The following is a 27545-nucleotide window of genomic DNA, read 5'->3' as shown; positions in this document are numbered from 1 at the left end:
GAAAAGTTATTGACTCGACTATAAGCCTAGGGTGAAAAACTACAGCCAATGGCTGTCCAGGCATGCTGGGAGTTGTAGTTTTGAAACCTCTGGAGGTCTGCAGGTTGAAGACCACTGCGGCCTTCGTCATCATCCAGACCATTTAGTTTTCTACTCACCTCCCCTCGGTGGGAAGGAAGGGTAAGCTGGTCCAGGCTATCTATGCTGCAGGGACCGTCCGGTGGGGAGGGTTAGTCGGCTGTCGACGACGCACAGGGACGTTCATGCGCAGGCTGAAAATGAACGTCCCTGTGTGTCGTCGTCAAGGCAACGTCACTAGTCCGGGGCAGGCCCAGAGCGCAGAGAAGATGGACAGCCCGTAACGACTAACCCTCCCCACCGGATGGTCCCTGCAGCATAGATGGTCCGGACTAGCTCACCATTCCTTCACACCAAGGGGAGGTGAGTAGAAAACTAAAGGGGGGGGGGTCTGGATGATGACGAAGGCCGCAGTGGTCTTCAACCTGCGGACCTCCAGAGGTTTCAAAACTACAACTGGGAGTTCGGCCCCCTTGAACTTTTTGACATTTTGCCACTTTTCAGGCTTCAAACATAAAGATATAAAACTGTAATTTTTTGTGAAGAATAAACAACAAGTGGGACACAATCATGAAGTGGAACAAAATTTATTGGATATTTCAAACTTTTTTAGCAAATAAAAAACTGAAAAATTGGGCGTGCAAAATTATTCAGCTCCTTTACTTTCAGTGCAGCAAACTCTCTCCAGAAGTTCAGTGAGGATCTCTGAATGATCCAATGTTGACCTAAATGACTAATGATGATAAATAGAATCCACCTGTGTGTAATCAAATCTCTGTATAAATGCACCTGCACTGTGATAGTCTCAAAGGTCCATTTAAAGCGCAGAGAGCATCATGAAGAACAAGGAACACACCGGGCAGGTCCGAGATACTGTTGTTGAGAAGTTTAAAGCTGGATTTGGATACAAAAAGATTTCCTAAGCTTTAAACATCCCAAGGAGCACTGTGCAAACGATAATATTGAAATGGAAGGAGTATCGTACGACTGAAAATCTTCGAAGACCTGGCCGTCCCTCTAAACTTTCAGCTCATACAAGGAGAAGACTGATCAGAGATGCAGCCAAGAGGCCCATGATCACTCTGGATGAACAGCAGAGATCTGCAGCTGAGATGGGAGACTCTGTCCATAGGACAACAATCAGTCGTATACTGCACAAATCTGGCCTTTATGGAAGAGTGGCAAGAAGAAAGACATTTCTTACAGATATCCATAAAAAGTGTTGTTTAAAGTTTGCCACAAGCCACCTGGGAGAAATGTGGAAGAAGGTGCTCTGGTCAGATAAAACCAAAATCGAACTTTTTGGCAACAATGCAAAACGTTATTTTTGGCGTAAAAGCAACACGGCTCATCACCCTGAACACACCATCCCCACTGTCAAACATGGTGGTGGCAGCATCATGGTTTGGGCCTGCTTTTCTTCAGCAGGGACAGGGAAGATGGTTAAAATTGATGGGAAGATTGATGGAACCAAATACAGGACCATTCTGGAAGAAAACCTGATGGAGTCTGCAAAAGACCTGAGACTGGGACGGAGATTTGTCCTCCAACAAGACAATGATCCAAAACATAAAGCAAAATCTACTATGGAATGGTTCACAAATAAACATATCCAGGTGTTAGAATGGACAAGTCAAAGTCCAGACCTGAATCGAGAATCTGTGGAAAGAACTGAAAACTGCTGTTCACAAACGCTCTCCATCCAACCTCACTGAGCTCCAGCTGTTTTGCAAGGAGGAATGGGCAAAAATTTCAGTCTCTCGATGTGCAAAACTGATAGAGACATACCCCAAGTGACTTACAGCTGTAATCGCAGCAAAAGGGGGCGCTACAAAGTATTAACTTAAGGGGGCTGAATAATTTTGCACGCCCAATTTTTCAATTTTTTATTTGTTAAATAGTTTGAAATATCCAATAAATTTCGTTCCACTTCATGATTGTGCCCCACTTGTTGTTGATTCTTCACAAAAAATTACAGTTTTATATCTTTATGTTTGAAGCCTGAAATGTGGCAAAAGGTCAAAAAGTTCAAGGGGGCCGAATTCTTTCACTATGCACTGTATGTATATAACTGTGATTGTATGCTGGGGAGGTGGGGTGTGGGACCAAAAATAGCTTGCCCAGGGTTTATTTACAATTAAAGACGACCCTGGTTGGCAGCTCTGGGGGGGAGAGAGGCCTGTGACGAGAGGTCTGGGGGTAAAAATGTATGAAGTAGGATGACTGAGGTTTTGGGGGAGGGAGAAGGGAACAGAGGGGTGGGGGTTTACGAAAGTGTAAAGGAGGATGTCTGGGGGAAGAAGGGACAGTGGGGTCTGTGTGGATGAAAGAGTTAAGGAGGATGACTGAGGAGTCTGGGAGCTAGGGGATTCAGGGGTCTGGTGGGGTACCAAAGTTGGAAGAAGGATGACTGAGTGTCTAGGGGGAGAAGGGGCAGAGGGTTCTGGGGAGGAGAAAGGGGCAGAGGGGTCTGTGGGGGGAAGTAAGAAAGTATAAAGGAGGATGACTGAGGATCAAGGGGGAGGGGAGAAGGGAACAGAGGGGTCAGAGGCAACTAAAGTGTAAAGGAGGATGACTGAGGGGTCAGGGGGGGGGGGCAGAGGAGTCTGGGGGGGCTAAGGGATCTGAAGGAGTAGGGGAAAGATGGGTCTGGAAGAGGACTAAGGGGTCTGGGAGGACTTAACCCCATAGGGACTCAGCTCAATTTCACCTTAAGGACTTAGCCCTTTCTTGCAATTCTGACCACTGTCACTTTATGCATTAATAACTCTGGGATGCTTTTACTTTTCATTCTGATTCCGAGACTGTTTTGTTGGGACATATTCTAATTTATGTTAGTGGTAAATTTTCAGCGATACTTTCATCATTTCTTGGTGAAAGATTCCAAAATGTTATGAAAAATTAGAAAATTTTGCTTTTTTTTAAAAGTTTGAAGCTCTCTGCTTATAAGGAAAATGGACATCCCAAATAAATTATATATTGATTCACATATACAATATGTCTACTTTATGTCGAAATCATAAAGTTGACATGTTTTTACTTTTTGAGGACACCAGAGGGCTTCAAAATATTGCAGCAATTTTCCAATTTTTCACGAAAATGTCAAAATCTGAATTTTTCATAGACCAGTTCAGTTTCATGTTAGAAATACTCCATAAATGACACCATTATTAAAACTGCACCCCTCAAAATGACATTCAGAAAGTTTGTTAACCCTTTAGGTGTTTCACAGGAATAGCAGCAAAGTGAAGGAGAAAATTCAAAATCTTCATTTTTTACACTCGCATGTTCTTTTTGAGCCATGTTTTTATTTTTTACTATGGGTAAAACCACAGAAATGCCCTCAAAATGTGTAACCTAATTTCTCTTGAGTAAGGAAATACCTCACATGTGGATGTCAAGTGTTCTGCGAGTGCAATAGAGTGCTCAGAAGGGAAGGATCGACAATGGGATTTTGGAGAGTGAATTTTGCTGAAATGGTTTTGGCTGAAATGGCATTTAAAAAGCCCCTATGGTGCCTGAACAGCAAAAAAAAAAAAAAAAAAAAAAAACACATGGCATACTATTTTGGAAACTACACCCCTCAAATAATGTAACAAGGGGTACAGTGAGCCTTATCACCTCACAGGTGTTTGACGACTTTTTGTCAAAAGTTGGATGTGTAAATGAAAAAAAAATTTCCACAAAAATGCTGTTTTTTCCCCAAATTTTACATTTTTACAAAATTTGTAGCCCCATTTCTTCTGAGTATGGAAATACCCCATGTGTGGACATCAAGTGCTCTGCTGGCACACTACAATGCTCAGAAGAGAAAGAGTCACATTTGGCTTTTGGAAAGCAAATTTGGTTTTTGAGGGGCATGTTGCATTTAGGAAGCCCCTGTGGTGCCAGAACAGCAAATAAAAATCCCACATGGCATACATTTTTGGAAACTACGCCCCTCAACAAACGTAACAAGGGGTACAGTGACCCTTAAAACCCCACAGGTGCATGAAAAATTTGACTTTTTTTCACTAAAATGCTGGTGTTATCCCAAATTTTTCATTTTCACAAGGTAATAGAAGACAAAGCCCCCCCAAAATTTGGAACACCATTTCTTCTGAGTATGGAAATACCCCATAAGTGGATGTAAGGTGCTCTGCAGGTGAACGACAATCCTCAGAAGAGAAGGAGCTTCTGAGCTTTTGGAGAGAGAATTTGTTTGGAATGGAGGTGTTTCCAAAGCCCCCAATTACATTTTTGATTTTCACAGATCACAGTTCCAAAAATCTGTCAGACACCTGTGGTCACTGTACCCCTTATTACATTACCTGAGGGGTGTAGTTTCCAATATCGGGTCACATGTGGGGCGTCCATTGTTCTGGCACCATGGGGGATTGTAAACACACGTGGCTTTCAATTCTGGACAAATTTTCTCTCCAAAAGCCCAATGTCGCTCCTTCTCTTCTGAGCATCGTAGTGCGCCTGCAGAGCACTTTACATCCACATATGGGGTTACAAATTTTGGGGGGCTTTTTTCCTATTTTCCCTTGTGAAAATTAAAAATTTATGGTAACACCAGCATTTTAGGGAAAAAATAATATTTTTTTCTTTTCCCATCCAACTTTAACTAAAATTCGTCAAACACCTGTGGGGTGTTAAGGCTCACTCTACCCCTTGTTACATTCTGTGAGGGTGTAGTTTCCAAAATGGGGTCACATGTGGGTAATTATTTTTTTGCATTTATGTCAGAACCGCTGTAAAATCAGCCACCCCTGTGCAAATCACCAATTTAGGCCTCAAATGTACATGGTGCGCTCTCACTCCTGAGCCCTATTGTGTGCCTGCAGAGCATTTTACGTCCACATATGGGGTATTTCTGTACTCAGAAAAGATTGCGATACAAATTTTGGGGGTCTTTTTTTCCTTTTACCTCTTGTGAAAAAATATATATTTTTTTCACACTAACAGGCTGTGTAGACCCCAACTTTTCCTTTTCATACGGGGTAAAAGGAGAAGAAGCCTCCCAAAATTTGTAAAATGCAATTGCTCCCGAGTACGGAAATACCCCATATGTGGCCCTATACTGTTTCCTTGAAATATGACAGGGCTCCGAAGTGAGAGATTGCCATGCGCATTTGAGGCCTAAATTAGGGGTTTGCATAGGGTTGGACTCAGATGACAGTGATTCCCAAACAGGGTACCTCCAGCTGTTGCTAAACTCCCATGCCTGGACAATCAGTGGCTGTCCGGAAATGTTAGGAGTTGTGGTTTTGCAACAGCTGGAGGCTCTGGAAACACTGCTGTACAAGACATTTTTCCTTTTTATTGGGGGTGGGTGGGGGGGGGGGAGAGGGGAGAGTGTAAGGGTGTGTATATGTAGTGTTTTACCCTTTATTTTGTGTTAGTGTAGTGTAGAGTAGTGTTTTTAGGGCACATTCGCACTGGCGGGGTTTTTCGGTGAGTTTCCCACTAGGAGTTTCAGCTGCAGTGGAAAATTTGCCGCAGCTTAAACTTGAAACAGGAAACTCACTGTACCCTGTACCTTCACATGGGGGAGGGGGGGGGGGCAAACCTCTGGCTGTTGCAAGACTGCAACTGCCAGCATGCACTGACAGACTGGTTGGAAAACCTTGAGTAAGGTTCTGTATTTTCCAACCAGTGTGCCTCCAACTGTTGCAAAACTACAACTCCCAGCATGTACTGATTGCCGAAGGGCATGTTAGGAGTTGTAGTTATGCAACAACTGGAGGAACGCAACTACAACTCCCAGCATGCCGAGACAGCCGTTTGCTGTTCGTGCATGCTGGGAGTTGTAGTTTTGCAAGATTTGGAGGGCCACGGTTTAGAGACCACCGTACAGTGATCTCCAAACTGTGGCCGTCCAGATGTTGCAAAATTACAAATCCCTGCATGCCAAGACTGCAAATTGCTGTGTGGGCATGCTGGGAGTTGTAGTTTTATAGCCAAAAACAAAGAGACCCACAATACTAATATTATTTCAAAAAGTATAGCAATCTTTATTAGACAATAAAAAACAAACAATTTAAAAATAATTAAAAGGCAGAGGTTGACCTTACGCAGGAGACAACAAGTGACACGCCCCCTGACGAAGCCCATACGCGAAACGTGCGTTGGGGTGTTGGTGCTTGGTGTTCCTGGCCTTTGGGTATATGACAGGTAGTCTCTTTAGGTATCACCCATCTTGGGTCCCTATTCATGTTTGTTATATTGCATTGCTGCTCCCTATGTTATATCAATGTATGTTAGATATTATATCTATTTTTACGATATTATAAGTGTGCAGCCGTGCCAGTTTTACATTATGTATGCTCTTGACTGAATACCTACATCGCCCATACCAGGTCCACTGGCACTTGTTGTCTCCTGCGTAAGGTCATCCTCTGCCTTTTAATTATTTTTCAATTGTTTGTTTTTTATTGTCTAATAAAGATTGCTATACTTTTTGAAATAATATTAGTATTGTGGGTCTCTTTGTTTTTGGCTATATATCGGTACCCCCGGGACCTACATACGGCGCTTATTGTTTTGCCGTCTTGTTGTTTGGCTAAATTGAGTTGTAGTTTTGCAAGATCTAGAGGGCCACAGTTTAGAGACCACTGCACAGTGATCTCCAAACTGCACCCCTCTAAATCTTGCAAAACTACAAATCCCAGCATGCCCAGACAGCCGTTTGCTGTCAAAAATATATTTTTGGCTACTGAGGAATGCGGCAGCAAGCTGTGAAACGCGTATAGCCTCCAATTTTAACCATTATTTGAGATATTACATCTATACCTCTATCCTTGACAGCGCTGAAGTACTGCACCTGTACGCCCACTGTGCGGCTCGCGCGCAATTCACACGAGGGACGCTGACTGCTCACCTCCCTCTGTTGTACAGAGTGCAGTTCTCCAACTACCCCAAGAGACATACCAGCTGGACCAATTGCTGGGTCCCCAGATTCTATTGCTGGGTCTGCCGCTGCCACCGCTGCCGATGCCACTGCTGATACCTTAAAGGGGTAGTCCAGTGGTGAAAAACTTATCCCCTATCCTAAGGATAGGGGATAAGTTTGAGATCGTGGGGGGTCCGACCGCTGGGGCCCCCTGCGATCTCTCTGTACGGGGCCCCGGCTCTCCGCCGAGATAGCGGGTGTCGACCCCCGCACGAGGCGGCGGCCGACTCGCCCCCTCAATACATCTCAATGGCAGAGCCGGAGATTGCCGAAGTCAGCGCTTCGGCTCTGCCATAGAGTTGTATTGAGGGGGCGTGTCGGCCACCGCCTCGTGCGGAGGTCGACAAGCCCCCTTCCCGCGGGCTGTCGGGACTCCGTACAGGAGATCGCAGGGGGCCCCAGCGGTCGGACCCCCCGCGATCTGCAACTTATCCCATATCCTTTGGATAGGGGATAAGTTGCTCACCACTGAGTCACCACTGGACTACTCCTTTAAAGGCCGGACGCTGAACCGAGCCACTGAGATTACACGTTACCACCAGCAACATCTGCTACCGTAAGAAGGTCGGGCGCAGGACCGTACCAGCACAGATTCCCATATCCACGGAGCATGCCACTCTGAGGGAGACTCACTGCATTCACTACGGTAACATCTGAAAAGAAGGTATCAAAAACGATACTATATAAGTAATTCCACAGTGCACTGTAGGCAACATCCAATCAGCGGCATCATTCTCTGAAAAGTCGGCAGCTATAAGTGAATTGCATTGAACTTTGGTACAGTTGTAGCCGATAGCCATCCTTCTGGCTACAACTGTTACAATTGAACTCTATTGAACTCTGCTGCTATTGAACTCTGAAACAGGTTCTAGTACCATTTTCTTATGTCAGCACAATCTTTATGATGGATTAATATCTCTTTATTTATTTTTTAGCCGTTTTTTATTCATTGTTTGAATCTCTCCCCCTGGCTATCGGCGCCGGCAATTTGGCGCCTGCACCGATAGTCAGGGGGAGAGAACGGGCAGTGGCGCAGATAGCCAGCGACAGAGAAGGGCCGGCAGAAGGGCTCTAGACCCCAGGAAATGCAGGGGGAGAGAAGTGGGCAGCGACGGCCTCTCTCCCCCTGCCTTTCCTGTAGGTGTATCGGGGTATACACGCGCACACACGCACCCTCATTTTCCTTGGTAAAATGAGGGTGCGTGTTATAGGCCAGTGCGTGGTATACCCCGATAAATACGGTATTTATTCTACTTGCTTTCCATTTCTCATTTTTCTATTTTCCTACTCCTTTTTCCTGCTATCCCTAGAGGACTGGTATACACTCTTTGTATTTCTTTGTTTGGGAGAAGCGCCAGGACTGGAGATTTTTTTCTGTTCTACACTACACTACATGATGGGAGTTGTAGCTTTGCAACAGATGGAAATCCACTTGAACCAAGATGATTTTAGACTATGCAGCCCAGTTTATTTTAATGGGGGTCTGACTGCTGCAACCCCCACCTCCCCCCAAAAAAAGTCTGCATAGTCTAATATGCCGGGCCTACTTTTGGCCCCAGTCCGGCCCTGCAGTCTTTCCTTCAATACGCACCTAGGCAGGCTCTAGGGTCGGTTACTCCTGCTTCACCAGTCTCATGTTAAGCTCACCACTTGCTATGTTGGTCTTGACATGTGTTATTTCCTGTTTCTGACTGCATCACCTGCTTACCTGGGAAAGTTGTGGAAAGATACAACAACTTATCACAGCCTGTGTTGAGTAATAATGGGTCCTGCTTACCAGGGAATACCTTTCTGCAATCCGGGTGTCTAGAATTCTTCTGAAAGATTATGATGAAGTTATCAGCAAGATGCCAATCTTTGTGCATAGAAGTGAAGCTTTATTAGAATCCTTGCATAAAACATTTAGCATATAGCTTCTATCTCAGATGTATGGATATACATGATGCAAGCCATGTGGATGTTACACTCTCTAAATGGAACCAGATTGCTTTTTAATATAGACTCCTCCTTCTCTTCAAAGCAGGTGATGTGCTCACCATCTCAGCTCACTTCACATATGGACTGGCTCTGCCCTGTCATTGTTCTCTGGGTGGCAATGCACTAGTGGATGGCTGGAGGAGGCCCGGACTTCCTCGCTGTACATGAAGTAGTGCCGCTCTGTATACAGAAGCTGGAGCAGCACAGAAGAAGAAGCATCCCCCAGCTACCCAACAGGGCGGTGCTCACAGTATCGGGGAAAGTGTTGGGATCCTTCTAAAGTGGCACAGATGCAGCAGGGTTCCTCACAATCCTCCTCAAAACCTTAGAACCATGCCATTGTTAGTCTATTCCCTAATAAGCCTATCAAATTCTGAAACGAATGGTACCGATTGCTGGGGCTGAAGATCTACCAGGAAAAAGGGAAGAGTTTAAGAGGAAACTAAAAAAAAAAGCAAGGAGGCACAATCTAAGGTTAGTTGGGGGAAGGTAAAAAGCAGATGTGGTTGATAAATCCACAGCAAGTGAATGTAAGCATGCCTAAGATACAAATAAAAGGAAGTAATATAAGTAAGACTACATAGACAATGTTTAGAATTTATAACATATTTTTGCTTGGTTTCAGGCCTCAACAAGCCGCAAATTTTTGCGCAAACCCTGTTTTGCAAAAAACTAACAAACAACTCTTGGGGCTTTAGGGCAACTTGCACCAGCTATTAAGTGGACAATCTACAGAAAATAGGAGTATACTAAAACTTGCAAACACGTGTAAGTTGTAGCTGAAATCCACTCCAACTCCTAGCTGGCATAGATTTCACTTAGAGGCACACGGAGCAGGCCTGGATGTCCCATATTTATTAAGAGGTCTGCACCTTTTATTTTCAAAGAGTTAAAAATGTTGCCATATAAATTGGGCAACATTTCAGAGCAAAAGATATGCAAACATTTAAGGACATAGGCAAGAGTACAATCACAGATATCCTTAAAATGTGTTTAATGATCAAAAATGGCTGTAGCGGTAGGGTAACTGCTCTAGCTCAGACATGATGTTGTTGAAAGGGAAAGAGACCTGCGCCTTTTAATAAATCAAATACCAGCGGGATTTTACTTAAGACAGCATGTGAAAAGCCTGTCTTAATAAATACCGATTTGAATGTGTTTTTTTCAATTGTCTTTGTTTCTATCTCTAAAACAACTGACTATGTATCGATGCGTGTCTCAGGCTGGGCTGATATTCTTGGTCATGTTTTAAGGGTCTTTAAAGGTTTGGATATTGACTTAAGCTACTTACAGGTGGCACTAGAGAGACAATTTTTTCCTTCTAGAGGGAAGCTAATCTGATCAAAGGCTTAGGCTACTTCTTCATCCATCTTCAATGCTTTACATTATACCTTTGCTTGTTCAAATTGGCTTCTAAGTATAAAACTAGTGTTCATCTAGTGAATGGACTTTTATTGCAGAAAACTCTTAATAAAATTAGCTACAAGAAGCTGAATTATTGGGGAGAAAAAAATCACTATCAGGTAACTAACACACACCTACTGAGGTAAACTAACCCCAATAAAAGCTAGGGGAGGGGTCTTGGAGACCATCTCTAATGCAGTATTTTAAAGGGATATTCCAGGATTTTTTTTTATTTGACTATGCTACAGGGGCTGTAAAGTTAGTGTAGTCCATAATATAGTGTCTGTACCTGTGTGTGACGGTTTTCTCACAATTCTTCTGTGATTTTCACCCCAATATTTATTTTTAACAGCATACAAAATGACTGTTGTTTCAGATTCTTCCCAGCTTGCAATGCGACCGAGACCTGACTCACTAGTCAGCTGATGACAGGGAGCCTGTCTGCTTCAATGGGTGGAGGGATCACTTGGTGGGAGAGAGATCAATCTGCAACTAATGCATCAGCTGTAGGCACCCTGATTGAAAACCATTGGTCTTTTGAATGGATGCAGCTCATTTATGTTTCAATGGGGGAGGCGGCTGATGTGTGGAAGGGAGGAAAATTGAATTGTGGGATTTGTTTTAAAAAAAAAAGTCAAACAGGAAATACCAGTTCACAAACAGCTAGCCACAGTGTTATGGTTTTCTCACAATATAGCCATTTAGCCCCAAGACAAGCGCAGATCCTTCCTAAGCATGTCCATTACTGTCTGCCAGGTACGTACTAAAATCACCTTATGGTGGATAACCCCTTTAAATCTTACATCCATCCAGTGTTGTGGTCACTACCAGTCCTTGCCTACAAGGTCACATCGATGACACGCATACTTACTATTTTCTGCAGTACTCATCAGTAACTAGAGGAGGCTGCCCAGTGGGGCAATAAATCAAGTGCCAAAATGGCATAAAACAAAGAACCATGTGTTAAATATATATCTTTCATTTATTCATTAACAGACAACTCTTCATTCAAATACATTAATATTAAAATATGTTCAAAAGGGAACCTTTATAAAGTACAGCTTTACTGCTAGAACAGAAGGATTCCAAGAAAACTACAGAAGGAAAGATGGGTCAAAAAGCTCTGGTTTGATTCATCCACAATGGTCCACTTGATGCAGAAATGATACTTTTTGTTGATATATGCATTACATCATAATCCGGCCAATCACTTGGAACACAAGGCCTTCTGTGCAAGAAGCCGAGGCCAAAAGAAACACATGTAAAAACAATGAACATAAAACTTTTTAACTCCATGTTTCAACCATTAAGCCTTTAATAAAGGATATGCAATATGTTACACACCGCTGGCATCAGTGGCAGAAGATATGATGGATTGAAGAATTGTGCGGATGAATTCATCTCAGAACCTTATGTGAATAATGATAAGCAGCTGTGTATTTCTGTGATATTCAAAAGGTTTGTACAAGAAAACTCAACATTTCGTAATGGATGGTCAAGGGTTTTAGGGACTGGTGCCACACAGGTACAAGAGTAGAAGAATCACCCCACCCCCAAAGCCATTTACTATTTTTTTTGTGTGAAGGGCAACACGGGAAATAGAACATAAAACCGTGATGTCAACGTAAAATATGGATAACAAAACCACAAAAGTCAATGACAGTAAAGGAATATCCATAAGAAAGACAACTTGTAAAGGAGTGATACAATATCATCATCATCACGAAATGTAGTACTAAAGTATCAAAACAGGTAGAATTTGGTCCACTGGATCTTGTACACAAAATGTAACCAACGTCCAAACTTACAACTGTATTTTCGTTTTATGAAGAATCCCTACTAAGTGTTGTTTGTGCATACAGTACACACATAATTTAAGGAGCGCACACACAGACAATGGTAGGAATCACTTTGCACATTGTCATTTTAACAGGTTTCTCTATTGGTGCAAAAGTTTGTTTGGGGCTATGACACAGTAACACATCTGTGTCTTGTTGCGGCTATATGCTAGACAATTCATTGAAATGAGTTTTTAAAGAAAGCATATTAGAATGGCTATTGGGGGACGTAAGTGGGCAGTGCATGATGTAAGGATTCTCTTTGGTGTTCTTAAAGGAAATCTGTCATCAGAATCACCCGCACTAAACCTGTTACACAGGCTTGTAGTGCGGGTGATCCTGATTAAAACGCTTCTTACCTGGTTAAAAATGGTTCAGCGCTTCTTCAGATATCTATATCTTTAGTTTTCTGTTATTCCATGGCTTGGGACTCAGTGGGAGGTGTTATCGTCTCGGACTCGGCTATACGTCATTCTAGCTGGGTGGAGCTGCCGCATGGCTCATGAATATTCATGAACTTATTCTCGTAGTCTAACTCCTTTTTCTAGTTTTGGTGGGGAGGGCCGCCACCCGTTCCGTACACCCGGAAGAGGCGTTCTCCCCCCGACTTCACTCGAGCTGCGGCCCAATACAAGTAAGAAGACGGGCTGCATGAGTGAAAAGCCGGGGGGGGAGAACGCCGCATTCTGTACACCCGAATGCGCGGCCCTCCCCACCAGACCTAGAAAAAGGAGTTAGACTACGAGGATAAGTTCATGAATATTCATGAGCCGGGCGGCCACTCCACCCAGCTAGAATGACGTATAGCCGAGTCCGAGATGATAACACCTCCCACTGAGTCCCAAGCCATGGACACTGACACAATAGACTGGAGCTGACCTTATTTACCTCTATTGGAGAATGCTCTTTAGGCACGCTCTGGGACCTGTACAGAGGTTATTGTGTAGAGAGTAGGTGGCTGAGCATCGTCTATTGTGAATGGTCTGATCCTGAATTATCTATATCCTGACCTTTCACTGTCATCCTGTCTGTAATGATAAATAGGAGACTGGGGAAAACTTTTCTCTGCAGAAAAAGAAGAGTTGGACTATTATTAGGTTTATTGTCCAGAATCAAAACAGAAAGATGTCAGGATTATTGTATAATGGTATTAAATGGAGTAAAACAATAGGTCATTTTCTGATCATATATTCCCTATGCTATGGTCCGGCCCCCTCAGGTCCTGCACTAGGCATTACATAATGTTCCTGTATTAAATACATCACCAAATCACTGAAAATAGAGCAGAAAAATGTATGTACCGGTATTTGATTTCTGCATAGGTTTTTTTTTAAATGTTAGCGACCTGTTAGCTACCTCACCATGCTCTATGGGGGAGATTTATCAAAACCTGTGCAGAGGAAGAGTGGTGCAGTTGCCCATAGCAACCAATCAGATTGCTTCTTTCATTTTCCACAGGCCTCTTTAGAGGCCTGTGGAAAATGAAAGAAGCAATCTGATTGGTTGCTATGGGCAACTGCACCACTCTTCCTCTGCACAGGTTTTGATAAATCTCCTCCTATGTCCCTATTATAGCGTCAACACATGAAGTCCTGGAAGTTCTTTATGAACCCAGCAGAGAACATGAATTTATCAACTATGTTCAGTTTATTATAACCGTGGGGGTCCTAGTTTTGTGACACTAATACAGATGCTAATATTTGTCCATATTACAGTCATGTGAAACTGGCCTAACATTCACCAATGTCGACCCAAAAATATGTTGTGTCAGTGTGGCTGTAGATAAATGATGAAATGCTGAAACCTGAATTGGTTGGGCAGTTAACTAGGATTTATACATCTGTGGATGAAGAGATTGCGCACACTTTATACTTTCTGTACTAAGAAATGCTAATCTGTAAATAATATATTACATTGAAGAAAAATGGGAATGAACAGCTATTCAACATTTTGTGTACAACATTGTCCTATATAGCAAATGTTTGATCTTTTTTTTTTATATATCAACTGGCTACAGAAAGTTAAACAGATTTGTAAATTACTTCTATTAAAAAATCTTAATCCTTTCAGTACTTATGAGCTTCTGAATTTAAGGTTGTTCTTTTCTAAGTGCTCTCTGATGACACGTGTCTCGGGAACCGCCCAGTTTAGAAGAGGTTTGCTATGGGGATTTGCTTCTAAACTGGGCGTTTCCCGATACACGTGTCATCAGAGAGCACTTAGACAGAAAAGAACAACTTTAACTTCAGAAGCTCATAAGTACTGAAAGGATTAAGATTTGTTTAATAGAAGTAATTTACTAATCTGTTTAACTTTCTGGAGCCTGTTGATATATAAAAAAAAAGTTTTTTCCTGGATAACCCCTTGAAGTCAGTACAAGCAAAATCACAGTCAATATATACCTGAAATATGAGGTATGGATTTCTCTACCCATATGAGCAAGACCACCATCTGGTCAGAACAGGGGGTATTGCAGTCAGAGACCCAGTTAAAAAATGGGCCCATCTTTGCCCGTAAGAATATCTCAGGATTGGGGATATGTGTCACATCACAGGTGGTCCAACTGGACCCCTCTCCCCCCCCCCCCCCAATCAAGAATGAGAACACAAATCCCTCATTGGAATGGAGTAGCAGCAGGTGCATGTGTCAATCCAATCCATTCACTATGGGAGCAGCAGAGATTTCTGACACTTCTATGGCAAATAAGTGGAGCGACCTTGTGCATGTACGACCCGCCACTTCATTATGAGGTCCCTGTTTTCAAGAAGCTAAGACCTCTTAGATAAGTGTTAATTTAAATCGGAATACCTCTTTAAAGGGGTACTCCGGTAAAAACCTTTTTTCTTTTAAATCAACTGGTGGCAGAAAGTTCAACATATTTTTAAATTACTTCTATTAAAAAATCTTAATCCTTCCTGTACCTATTAGCTGCTGAAAACTACAGAGGAAATTCTTTTCTGTTTGGAATGCTCTCTGATGACATCACAAGCACAGTTCTCTCTGCTGACATTATTATAATAATAATAACGCTTTATTTATTGTTGTCCTTAGTGGGATTTGAACCCAAGTCCCCAGCACTACAGGGCAGCAGTGCTAACCACTGAGCCACCATGCTGCCCTTAGTGTATATCTTCTATGCACGGTTGCTAAAATGGACAGAGATGTCAGCAGAGACCACTGTGTTCGTGATGTCATCAGTGTTCCAAAAAGAAAGGAATTTCCTCTGTAGCATTCAGCAGCTAATAAGTACTGCAAGGATTAAGATGTTTTAATAGAAGTAATGTTTAACTTTCTGCCACCAGTTGTTTTAAAAGAAAAAATGTTTTCACCGGAGTACCCCTTTAAATAGACAGGTCCAATGTAATATACAGAACATGTTCCCAAGATAGGAAAAATAAAGTCTGCTTTTTTCTGAATAAACAGCCCCAGTTTTCATTGAAGTAAATGAGCCTTAACTGCAATAATTGACAGAGTGGCGTGCATACTTTTTTTTTTTAAGAAAAGGAATATGTTATCATCTTGGGTGTCCACCAGTGTACAAAAGGGGTCAAAGATGTACAGAAGATAGTAGCCCAAGGGACCTTGACCACTTGTCTGTATGGAGCTCGCATAGTGCAGCCCTGCTTATGAGCTTACAATCTAAGGGAGTCAGATAATAAAGCGATCGAAAGGAGCAAAAAAAATTCTATATAGGTACAAAGCTGATGTTTTTTGCACTTAATGATCTGCACATTTTAGTAACTAAGGCAACAAGTGGGGACTCGACCATTGTAAAGATTCCCTGCTTTCAAACATATTGTGCTTGACAGTTTCCCTACAGTCCCGTTTTCCATTGACTGTAAAAGAAAAACATAATAGTATGTTGATTGTCACAATCAGTCATCTGGAAGCGAATGCACTTTCCTTTACTCTTATGTAGTAATGTATTTATTGTAGTGACACCCCTGACGACAATACTCTTGACAGCTGTAGAAAGAGGCATAATCCTTTCTCTCTTAACTTCAACCTTCCAACCATTTCTCTCCAGAATTATTAGCACTATAGGAAGTGGCAGTGAGTAGCAGGTACAGTATAAAGTGTTTCTATGAGTAAAAATAACTAGAGACTTAATCCCTGCATTAATTCCGTTAGTACAATTAAATGTAAATTATAGCTCGCACACAAGTTTCCTGTTCACAAAAGAGAATGTGTAACCCGCAGAAAATCTCTATATATTCATGGCAATGAATGCAGCTTTGTAAAACTGACCTATTATTCTTAAAGATGGTTTTCCCTTTGGCGTTAAAGGGGTACTCCGGCCCCAAGACAACTTATCCCCTATCCAAAGCAAAGAGGATAAGATGTCTGATCGTGGGGTCCCTCCACTGGGGACCCCCGCAATCTAGCATGCAGCACCCACCTGTAAGTACTGCTGGAAGCGCTGGAGGCTCTCAGTGTTATGCCTCCTGACCACGGGGACGGAGTATCGTGATGTCACGGCTCCTCCCCCGTGTGACATCACACCCCACCCCCTCAATGCAAGTCTATGGGAGGGGGCGTGATGGCCGTCACACCTCGCCCCCCCAATGCAACTCTATAGACTTCCCATAGACTTGCATTGAGGGGGGCGAGGTGTGACATCACACAGGGGCGTCACAATACTCTGTCCCCGTGGTCGTTAGGCATAGCACTGAGACCTTCCAGCAGTGGTTACAGGTGGGTGCTGCATGCTAGATTGCAGGGGTCCCCAGCGGCGGAACCCCCACGATCAGACATCTTATCCCCTTTGCTTTGGATAGGGGATAAGATGTCTTGGGGCTGGAGTACCCCTTTAATTCTTTCTTCCCAGGGTATCTTATTTTATAACTGGGGACTTAGTCCAGTCTTCCTAGATTTAGTAAGATTTAGTAAGACTGTTAAGGCTCAGTAACATTGACTTTAAATATGTTACCTGTCCCTGTCATTTGGAAAAAACTCTGACATGTCAGCTTGTCATGCCAAAAGTATTGATTGTTCGGGATCTGAGTCCCAAAGACTTCTAATGGAGCTTATCCAGTCCAGGTGGACAGAATGAAGCATACTACTGGTGGTATCCAGAGATAAGTCAGGGTCTGAACACCCTGGGCAGTCGCAACTTTTGACAATGACATTTTATTTTTTCAAAATGACTGAGACACTTTGAAGGTTCGATCTAACATTAAGATTTAGGGTTTTTGTTTATTCAGATAGGATATATCCTAATTATATGACAGGTGCTGTTAATACATTTTGCAATGGGTAAAATTCTTTAATGCCATTCAAAGATGAAGTATACAGTATGTAACAATTATGATTTTATTGTAATAACTGCATTTCTTTCCTGATTGTTTATGAATCAGAAGATAAAATAATGGAGAAAAATGGATTTTGCCACTGCAAATAAAACCCTATCTTTACCCGATTTTATGGACTTCTCTACATACAGTGTCCCCTGGTCTGCCAGACCCAGCCCATCCCTGTCACATAGTTGTCCATTGGTTTGCAGCTATGGGTTGGACTCTGCAAAGTAAAGACTTTGTAAAAAGTAAAATACAAACTATTTTATAAACTACAAAAAAAGTAAAAGTAAAAGGGATAGAGAAGAGAAGCCTGGCCGGAGAGGATAAACTGGCTGATTCAGAAAGGGAGACAACCCCTTTAAAGGGATTATCCTGTGAATCAATTTCATACTAAAAGTCCTGAAATGCTGTTAAAATATTTTTCAGGCTTTAGACATTATAAGTCTCCTTCTCCTTCTGGCAGCAAACAATATAGTCCCTTTTTACTTCCCCATCAGAAGAATTATTCCCAGTTATATTGCCATACTAATACAGGGTCCTTCCCTGACAAGCAGGACAGAAAGGGATTTCTTTTAGCCCCCCTGTTGGGAAAAGACAATTACTATGCAGGGACATGGCTGTGGGTAGAGAGACTGTGTGTTCTCCAGTACTGTGCTCATTAGGTGGACGTGCACATTGCTATACACGCTGAACACCAGGTGGCACTATACTACACAAGTAAATGTCATAACTCTTTACTGGCTCACTGTTTTAACAGCATATCAATAGCAATCATTGTTAATTTTTTATGTTCTATGAAAAGAATATATATATTTTTGTATATATAGTTAATGATGGATTAATCCCTTTAAGTAATACTTTTATTTTGATATGGGAACTTAAAGTCTCTGCTTGCTGCACAATATTTGCCTAATGTCTCTTAGTTCACAAACAGCATTAACATGTCATATTCCTGAACTGTTCTTTCCTGCTTCTACCCTGATGTAGTATAGATTTTCTATTTTGCTCTACCTCTTGGGATCTAGATAAAATCATTATGCATATCGTGAAGAAGCATTTTATTATGTAGCAGAGAGAACTTTCTGTGACCACTATGTAAAAGTACTTACAGTAAGTGGTTAATAGTTAATTGTGCTACATACACCTTGGATTAAGGTCGATGATGTAGGTAGAGAGTAGGGTTGGGCATGTTAGATTTTTACCACCTGACCCAATTGGTAGAAGAGAATTTATAAATATGTGTTCAATGTATGCTTTGATCATAATATTTTTGCAATGTTTTTGCTCATAAAAGAGTGAAGAGCTCCAAGCATAGTCTACTGACAGATCTGCTTTAAAGAGGTACTCCACCCCTAGACATCTTATCCCCTATCCAAAGTATAGGGGATAAGATGTCTGATCGCAGGGGTCCCACCGCTGGGGACCCCCGCAATATAGCACGCAGCACCCACCTGTTACTGCTCCAGAAGTGCTGGAGGGTCTGGCTCCCGACCACGGAGATGGAAGATTGTGACATCACGACTCCGCCCCCGTGTGACATTATTCCCCGCCCCCTCAATGCAAGTCTATGGGAGGGGGCGTGGCACCCCTCCCATAGACTTGAATTGAGGGGTGGGGCGTGACGTCACACGGGGGCGGAGTCGTGACATCATGATCTTCCGTCCCCGTGGTCAGGAGCCAGACCCTCCAGCGCTTCCGGAGCAGTAACAGGTGGGTGCTGCATGCTATATTGCGATCAGACATCTTATCCCCTATCCTTTGTATAGGGGATAAGATGTCTAGGGGTGGAGTACCCCTTTAAGGGAAATAACAAGAAGATAAATAATCATCATTTCTTGGCTGGAACACTCTCCTCTACTGGTGGCAAAAGATACAGAACATGGATTTGTAGCCCATCGGTGCAGTCATCAGCCGGTCCTTCACCAGCACAACTACTGATAGGTGGCAGAACCACCATGCAAGATGATGTAGTATGTACCCCCATTGTTATTTTATCTGTACTTGTCACTCATGTTTTTAGTGGCAGAGACAACATCCAAATTACTGAACAAGAGACTAAATAAAATAGACTCCATTTATTTTATCTTCTCTTAGTTATCATTCCCTTTTGATGCATTCAGACAGACTGGATTTGCTGTGCATTTTTAAGAAAATCTTCGGTAGTGCATTATCCTACAGATCGATGGGTAATCCATAGCAAAATTCTTATCAACATGATGTTTTCAGATTTTATTGCAGATATCACCCTTATGGGAAAAATCTACAACATATCTGCAAACAATCAGCAACAGAAATTGATCTGCTGTAGATTAAAAAAATTCCACACTAAACAGCAAATCGGTACAGCAATTCCAGTAGATCTGAATATACTTTTAGGTAGCACCATAGAAAACATGGCAGCTATACTAATAATGCCATCCCTAATCTGCTAGAATGAGTATTTTTAAAAGCAACAAATATGCTCTTCTGACTTTCTTTACTTCACCTATACGAATTTTAAGGCAAAGTTTATAGTGCTATACCGGTCAAACTATAAATACAATATCTAAAAACCAAACATCGCAAATATTTTTAGTTGTAAAAATGCATATAGGAATTCCCTATGTTTTGTAACGTATAATAAAAGACTTTTTTTTTAATTTCTAGTTCAAGTATTTTTTTCATGCTAAACCAGCTGAGATATTTTGAAAAAGGATACTGCCTCTTGGCCAAGTTATATAAATATTTTAGTATTATACAAATAACCACGAAACAGGAGGTTTCTCAAAGCTATGTCACAGTTACAGCTTTGAACAAGTATGTACAAACAGCAGCGCATGGAGCACGAGTACCACCAAGCGCCCACAGACACTCCCACTCATTCACACACAGAAAGTGACATCATGAGGTCTTCAATCCAAGGGAGCCATCCACTTCTTCCTCTGGTTGTAGAGTATGCCACTGAGCGATAGGCCTCCTGGGGTTAGCTAACATATCGGACCAATGACGAAGCTCAGTCCCTGTAGCATTGCAGCCAACAAAGACCTTTCCGATTGCTTCATTTTTACCCAATTTGTCATAATCAAGTACTGTAAGAACCACTTGCACTTTCTGTGGACATAAAAAATAAAGTTAGTCAAACCAACTGAAAACTAACAAAACAGATCAAGACCCAATTTATGATGTAACATTTATATCACTGTTCCTGTCATATGGACCTCTGGACCCCCTTAGGCTCTAGGGAACAAGTGGAACCTCCCTACCCTCTATAGTTATGCTCCTAGATTGATTCTGAGTCTTTGAGGGATGGATATGGTGTTAACCTGATGGAAGAACAGTTGAACGGTGTAACTCATGTACAGTACATGGTAAAAGACAGACTTCAATACTTCAATACTCATAAGGCTTGATGCTATACTGCCCCTCCCCCACACTGATTCAAAGAGAAACAAATGAAGTCCTAAATCGTGGAAGGAGATGTTAAAACCTCTATTAAAAATAAATATGGTCGGCATGCATTGGCTTTGGACACTATGGGGGACATTTATCAATGTTTGCTTATGTATTCCTTTTTTAGTTATTTTTTTCTCATAATATTTTTTGCTTAAAATTTGCTGAAAATGTAATTTTTTTTTCTTTGGTAGTGGCTTTTTCTGCTCCATGTCTGAGCTGGAGTAAATTTAGTACGTTTTTTCATGCCATGCAACTTTTTTGTGACTTTCGCACTTGATAAATCTCTGACCACTGCAAGTCAAAAATCACTTTTTGCTTTGGTAAGCAAGATTTTTATTTTTTTGTTTAGGACACTGTACAATCAAAAAGTCGCAGAAAAAAGAGAGTAGTCGCACTTGCGACTTTTTTTGCGACAATTTTAAGCAAACAAAATCTACTAAATGCTTTGATAAATCTCCCCCTATATTGTTTAGCTGACACGTGTGGTTCATGCACTTATTGAAAAGAAGGTATATTAGCAATCGGGTGCTTAGTGCTCCTTTTGATATCCCTATGGGGCTTTTTGATGTCCTTTTGGTGAATGTGCATGCATCTGAATTTGGAGGATTGTGGACCATTGGTAAAATCTTGTGCGAGAGTTCCCTACTTGAAAAACATAGACTAGCAAAATAATCAGTTTAATGACAATGTCATTCTGTGTCAAATAATACCCCCACACAGCGCCCAAACAACAGTGGCATGTAAAACTCAAATATTACTACCCTATATTGCTCAAAACGGCTCAAATAGTACTTTAGGGAGTCTAGATCAGATTGGTCCTTACTACTGTTTGGTGCCACGGAACATAGAATCTTGTTGTAGGAAATAAACATAGTAAAGTCAGGGTGGGGAGGGCCCTAGAAGGCATAAACCCTTTTCCTAGGTGCAGTTGCCAGAAAAAGATGAAAGGTCTTCTTCAACTACATATAGAGTATGAGGATTTGTAACATAGAAAGGATGAGACGAAAACTCAACAAAAGACCTTACCATAAGTACCTGAGTTAGTATATTACACAAAAGCAATAAGTAACACTAACTGTAATTAAGTAATCTTATGCCAAGGATCCTATGGTAAATGTAAGCGAAAAGCTCTTTTTCTACAGCACTGTAACTCACCTGGATTTGTTCAAAAGGAACTTCAAAACTGAATGACTCATTATAATAGGGATTTAGGGTATTTTTCTTAATAGTTGTCTTTTTCTTTTTGAGCCTTTTGCCATTCTGCATCAGATGAATTTTTACATATGGGTCTAGTCAGAAAAAGACATAAAAGAGAAAAACATAAAAACATTGTACATGAACAACTCTGTGTGAAACAATTTCCACAGCATTTACAAGGATGGAATAGAATTAGTACAGCACAGTTTGTCATTCTCATTTGTTATCATGTGTTTTGTGTAATTTTGCATAGGAATTTTGGAGGATTACCACAACAGGTTATCATGCCTCAATAGAACCCCAAAGATCCCCCACCAGTAAAGTCTGCTTGGACTTTTTATACAGCTGATTCACTATAGTGTTATTTTAAATCCATGATTAAAGGGAACCAATCATCAGATTTTACCCTATATAATGCTTGCCAAAGCGTTATATAGGGTAAAATCTTTATTTTCACCATTCCCGGGGGATGCTCCTGCTTTGTTCCGCTCACTGAACAGACGGAGCAGAGCGATGACGCTGCCCATCAATCAAGCGGAGGGGGCGTCGCTCCCGGCCGAAGAACGGGAGTAGGTGAGAAGAGCTCTCCGCCCAGGTGACTACTTACGGCGGCGGCGGTGACTAGTTTATAACTTCATATCTTCACTATCCCTGGGGGCAGGAGCATCCCCCGGGAATGGTGAAAATAAAGATTTTACCCTATATAACGCTTTGCCAAGCGTTATATAGGGTAAAATCTAATGATTGGTTCCCTTTAACTAAATATTTTTGCAATGTGAAATATTTTTTTTCATACCAAATTTGAGTCAACATACCTGAAAGTCCTCCTACGTCCATCTTTTTCAGATTCTTGGCCTCCAACACAATCACAGTTAGCTTCCCTGCGGTGGGCACATATCTCAGAGAAAAGCAGATGTCTCCCAATTTTTCTTGCTATAGCAAAAACATAAAAATGATACGTGATTAAATTACAGTAATAGTGGTAAAAAACAAACAACAACAAAACTGTATTTAGCAACAGAAAAGGGCTGAAATAAAGAGCAAATAATATGAACAAAACATCTAATGATAATATAAATGACAACTAGGATTATAAAAAGAATTAAAACTCTGTAACATCTACTGTGCATATAGAAGAATGACAGCGGCTACTTCTAATAATCTACTACTAATCTACTACTAATATTCAGCAGTCACCACCATCAACAGCAGTGCCATTTCACTAAGAGTTCACATATTCTCCATGATAGCTGACTGAGCTAGGAGTTACACTTGTGTGTTCAAAAATGTCCTCTAACCAAGGAAAACTTAAAGGGGTACTCTGCTTCTAGACAACTTATCCCCTATACACAGGATAGGGGATAAGTGTCTGATTGTGAAAAGTCCGGCTGCTGGGACCCACGCGTTCTCCTGCTTAGCACCCCGGTAATCCACATGCACAGAGTGATCTCCGCCCGAAGCTGTGGCCAAAACGTCTCCTCCATACATCCCTATGGGGGATCCGGAGGTACGTAAACAGTGTATCTTCGTCTTTACCATAGACATGAATGGAGGGGGTGTGACGACCACAGCTGCTCCGAAGCCTAGGCTAGCACAGTCGACGTTTTGAACATAAATGTTCAGAACATCGGGGTGCTGGTCCAGAGATCATGGGAGACCCAGCAGTTGAAACCCCCAGCGATCAACAGAGTGGTTACAAAGAACATATCTCACTGGGGAAGTCTTGTCCTGTCCTATATTACACAGAAAACTTATTGATTTGAATGCGCATTGTATAAGGTTTTGTTTTTTCTGTGGTGGCGCTGCAAGGAAATGGAACACCAATGTTACGCCGAGCGCTCCGGGTCCCCGCTCCTCCCCGGAGCGCTCGCTTCTCTCTCGCTACCGCAGCGCTCCGGGCAGCTCCACTGACCCGGTGCGCTGCGATACCGTCTCCAGCCGGGATGCGATTCGCGATGCGGGTAGCGCCCGCTCGCGATGCGCATCCCGGCTCCCGTACCTGACTCGCTCTCCGTCTGTCCTGTCCCGGCGCGCGCGGCCCCGCTCCCTAGGGCGCGCGCGCGCCGGGTCTCTGCGATTTAAAGGGCCACTGCGCCGCTGATTGGCGCAGTGGTTCCAATTAGTGTGTTCACCTGTGCACTCCCTATTTATACCTCACTTCCCCTTCACTCCCTCGCCGGATCTTGTTGCCATTGTGCCAGTGAAAGCGTTTCCTTGTGTGTTCCTAGCCTGTGTTCCAGACCTCCTGCCGTTGCCCCCGACTACGATCCTTGCTGCCTGCCCCGACCTTCTGCTACGTCCGACCTTGCTTCTGTCTACTCCCTTGTACCGCGCCTATCTTCAGCAGTCAGAGAGGTTGAGCCGTTGCTAGTGGATACGACCTGGTCACTACCGCCGCAGCAAGACCATCCCGCTTTGCGGCGGGCTCTGGTGAAAACCAGTAGTGACTTAGAACCGATCCACTAGCACGGTCCACGCCAATCCCTCTCTGGCACAGAGGATCCACTACCTGCCAGCCGGCATCGTGACAGTAGATCCGGCCATGGATCCCGCTGAAGTTCCTCTGCCAGTTGTCGCCGACCTCACCACGGTGGTCGCCCAGCAGTCACAACAGATAGCGCAACAAGGCCAACAGCTGTCTCAACTGACCGTGATGCTACAGCAGCTACTACCACAGCTTCAGCAATCATCTCCTCCGCCAGCTCCTGCACCTTCTCCGCAGCGAGTGGCCGCTTCTGGTCTACGACTATCCTTGCCGGATAAATTTGATGGGGACTCTAAATTCTGCCGTGGCTTTCTTTCCCAATGTTCCCTGCACTTGGAGATGATGTCGGACCAGTTCCCTACTGAAAGGTCTAAGGTGGCTTTCGTAGTCAGCCTTCTGTCTGGAAAAGCTCTGTCATGGGCCACACCGCTCTGGGACCGCAATGACCCCGTCACTGCCTCTATACACTCCTTCTTCTCGGAAATTCGAAGTGTCTTTGAGGAACCTGCCCGAGCCTCTTCTGCTGAGACTGCCCTGTTGAACCTGGTCCAGGGTAATTCTTCCGTTGGCGAGTACGCCGTACAATTCCGTACTCTTGCTTCAGAATTATCCTGGAATAATGAGGCCCTCTGCGCGACCTTTAAAAAAGGCCTATCCAGCAACATTAAAGATGTTCTGGCCGCACGAGAAATCCCTGCTAACCTACATGAACTCATCCATCTTGCCACTCGCATTGACATGCGTTTTTCCGAAAGGCGTCAGGAGCTCCGCCAGGATATGGACTTTGTTCGCACAAGGCGTTTTTTCTCCCCGGCTCCTCTCTCCTCTGGTCCCCTGCAATCCGTTCCTGTGCCTCCCGCCGTGGAGGCTATGCAGGTCGACCGGTCTCGCCTGACACCTCAAGAGAGGACACGACGCCGCATGGAGAATCTCTGCCTGTACTGTGCCAGTACCGAACACTTCCTGAAGGATTGTCCTATCCGTCCTCCCCGCCTGGAAAGACATACGCTGACTCCGCACAAAGGTGAGACAGTCCTTGATGTCTACTCTGCTTCTCCACGTCTTACTGTGCCTGTGCGGATATCTGCCTCTGCCTTCTCCTTCTCTACTATGGCCTTCTTGGATTCCGGATCTGCAGGAAATTTTATTTTGGCCTCTCTCGTCAACAGGTTCAACATCCCAGTGACCAGTCTCGCCAGACCCCTCTACATCAATTGTGTAAACAATGAAAGATTGGACTGTACCATACGTTTCCGCACGGAGCCCCTTCTAATGTGCATCGGACCTCATCACGAGAAGATTGAATTTTTGGTCCTCCCCAATTGCACTTCCGAAATCCTCCTTGGACTACCCTGGCTTCAACTCCATTCCCCAACCCTGGATTGGTCCTCTGGGGAGATCAAGAGTTGGGGGCCCTCTTGTTTCAAGGACTGCCTAAAACCGGTTCCCAGTACCCCTTGCCGTGACTCTGTGGTTCCCCCTGTAACCGGTCTCCCTAAGGCCTATATGGACTTTGCGGATGTTTTTTGCAAAAAACAAGCTGAGACTCTACCTCCTCACAGGCCTTATGATTGTCCTATTGACCTCCTCCCGGGCACTACTCCACCCCGGGGCAGAATCTATCCTCTGTCCGCCCCAGAGACTCTTGCTATGTCGGAGTACATCCAGGAAAATTTAAAAAAAGGCTTTATCCGTAAATCCTCCTCTCCTGCCGGAGCCGGATTTTTCTTTGTGTCCAAAAAAGATGGCTCTCTACGTCCTTGCATTGACTACCGCGGTCTTAATAAAATCACGGTAAAGAACCGCTACCCCCTACCCCTCATCTCTGAACTCTTTGATCGCCTCCAAGGTGCCCACATCTTTACCAAACTGGACTTAAGAGGTGCTTATAATCTCATCCGCTTCAGAGAGGGGGATGAATGGAAAACGGCATTTAACACTAGAGATGGACACTTTGAGTATCTGGTCATGCCCTTTGGCCTGTGCAACGCCCCTGCCGTCTTCCAAGACTTTGTTAATGAAATTTTTCGTGATCTCTTATACTCCTGTGTTGTTGTATATCTGGACGATATCCTGATTTTTTCTGCCAATCTAGAAGAACACCGCCAGCATGTCCGTATGGTTCTTCAGAGACTTCGTGACAATCAACTTTATGCCAAGATAGAGAAATGTCTGTTTGAATGCCAATCTCTTCCTTTCCTAGGATACTTGGTCTCTGGCCAGGGACTACAAATGGATCCAGACAAACTCTCTGCCGTCTTAGATTGGCCACGCCCCTCCGGACTCCGTGCTATCCAACGTTTTTTGGGGTTCGCCAATTATTACAGGCAATTTATTCCACATTTTTCTACCGTTGTGGCCCCTATCGTGGCTTTAACCAAAAAAAATGCCAATCCCAAGTCTTGGCCTCCTCAAGCGGAAGACGCCTTTAAACGGCTCAAGTCTGCCTTTTCTTCGGCTCCCGTGCTCTCCAGACCTGACCCATCTAAACCCTTCCTATTGGAGGTTGATGCCTCCTCTGTAGGAGCTGGAGCGGTCCTTCTACAAAAAAATTCTTCCGGGCATGCTGTTACTTGTGGTTTTTTTTCTAGGACCTTCTCTCCGGCGGAGAGGAACTACTCCATCGGGGATCGAGAGCTTCTAGCCATTAAATTAGCACTTGAGGAATGGAGGCATCTGCTGGAGGGATCAAGATTTCCAGTTATTATTTACACCGATCACAAGAACCTCTCCTATCTCCAGTCTGCCCAACGGCTGAATCCTCGCCAGGCCCGGTGGTCTCTGTTCTTTGCCCGATTTAACTTTGAAATTCACTTTCGGCCTGCCGATAAGAACATTAGGGCCGATGCTCTCTCTCGTTCCTCGGATGCCTCGGAAGTTGAACTCTCTCCGCAACACAT

General features: G+C 43.3%; 2 protein-coding genes across 5 annotated transcripts in view; both read right to left on the bottom strand.

The window, feature by feature from the left end:
- DNAAF3 (dynein axonemal assembly factor 3) overlaps nt 1-27545 on the bottom strand; it is a 359599-nt gene that overhangs the window by 104568 nt on the left and 227486 nt on the right. The gene's annotated exons all lie outside the window — the stretch shown is intronic.
- LOC130294334 (synaptotagmin-1-like) overlaps nt 19266-27545 on the bottom strand; it is a 302141-nt gene continuing 293861 nt past the window's right edge. For all 4 annotated transcript variants that reach the window (XM_056543965.1, XM_056543964.1, XM_056543966.1 and 1 more), the window contains exons 7-9: nt 22976-23093; nt 22119-22252; nt 19266-20621 (exon numbers count right to left, since the gene is read on the bottom strand). In XM_056543965.1, the coding sequence (XP_056399940.1) occupies nt 20412-20621; nt 22119-22252; nt 22976-23093 (462 nt within the window). In that variant the 3' untranslated portion in view covers nt 19266-20411. The remainder of the gene's footprint in view (nt 20622-22118; nt 22253-22975; nt 23094-27545) is intronic.

The sequence above is a fragment of the Hyla sarda genome, chromosome 10 (assembly GCF_029499605.1).
Source record: "Hyla sarda isolate aHylSar1 chromosome 10, aHylSar1.hap1, whole genome shotgun sequence".
In the NCBI taxonomy this organism is placed as follows: Eukaryota; Metazoa; Chordata; class Amphibia; order Anura; family Hylidae; genus Hyla; species Hyla sarda.
This window is presented reverse-complemented; position numbering and strand designations above follow the sequence as displayed.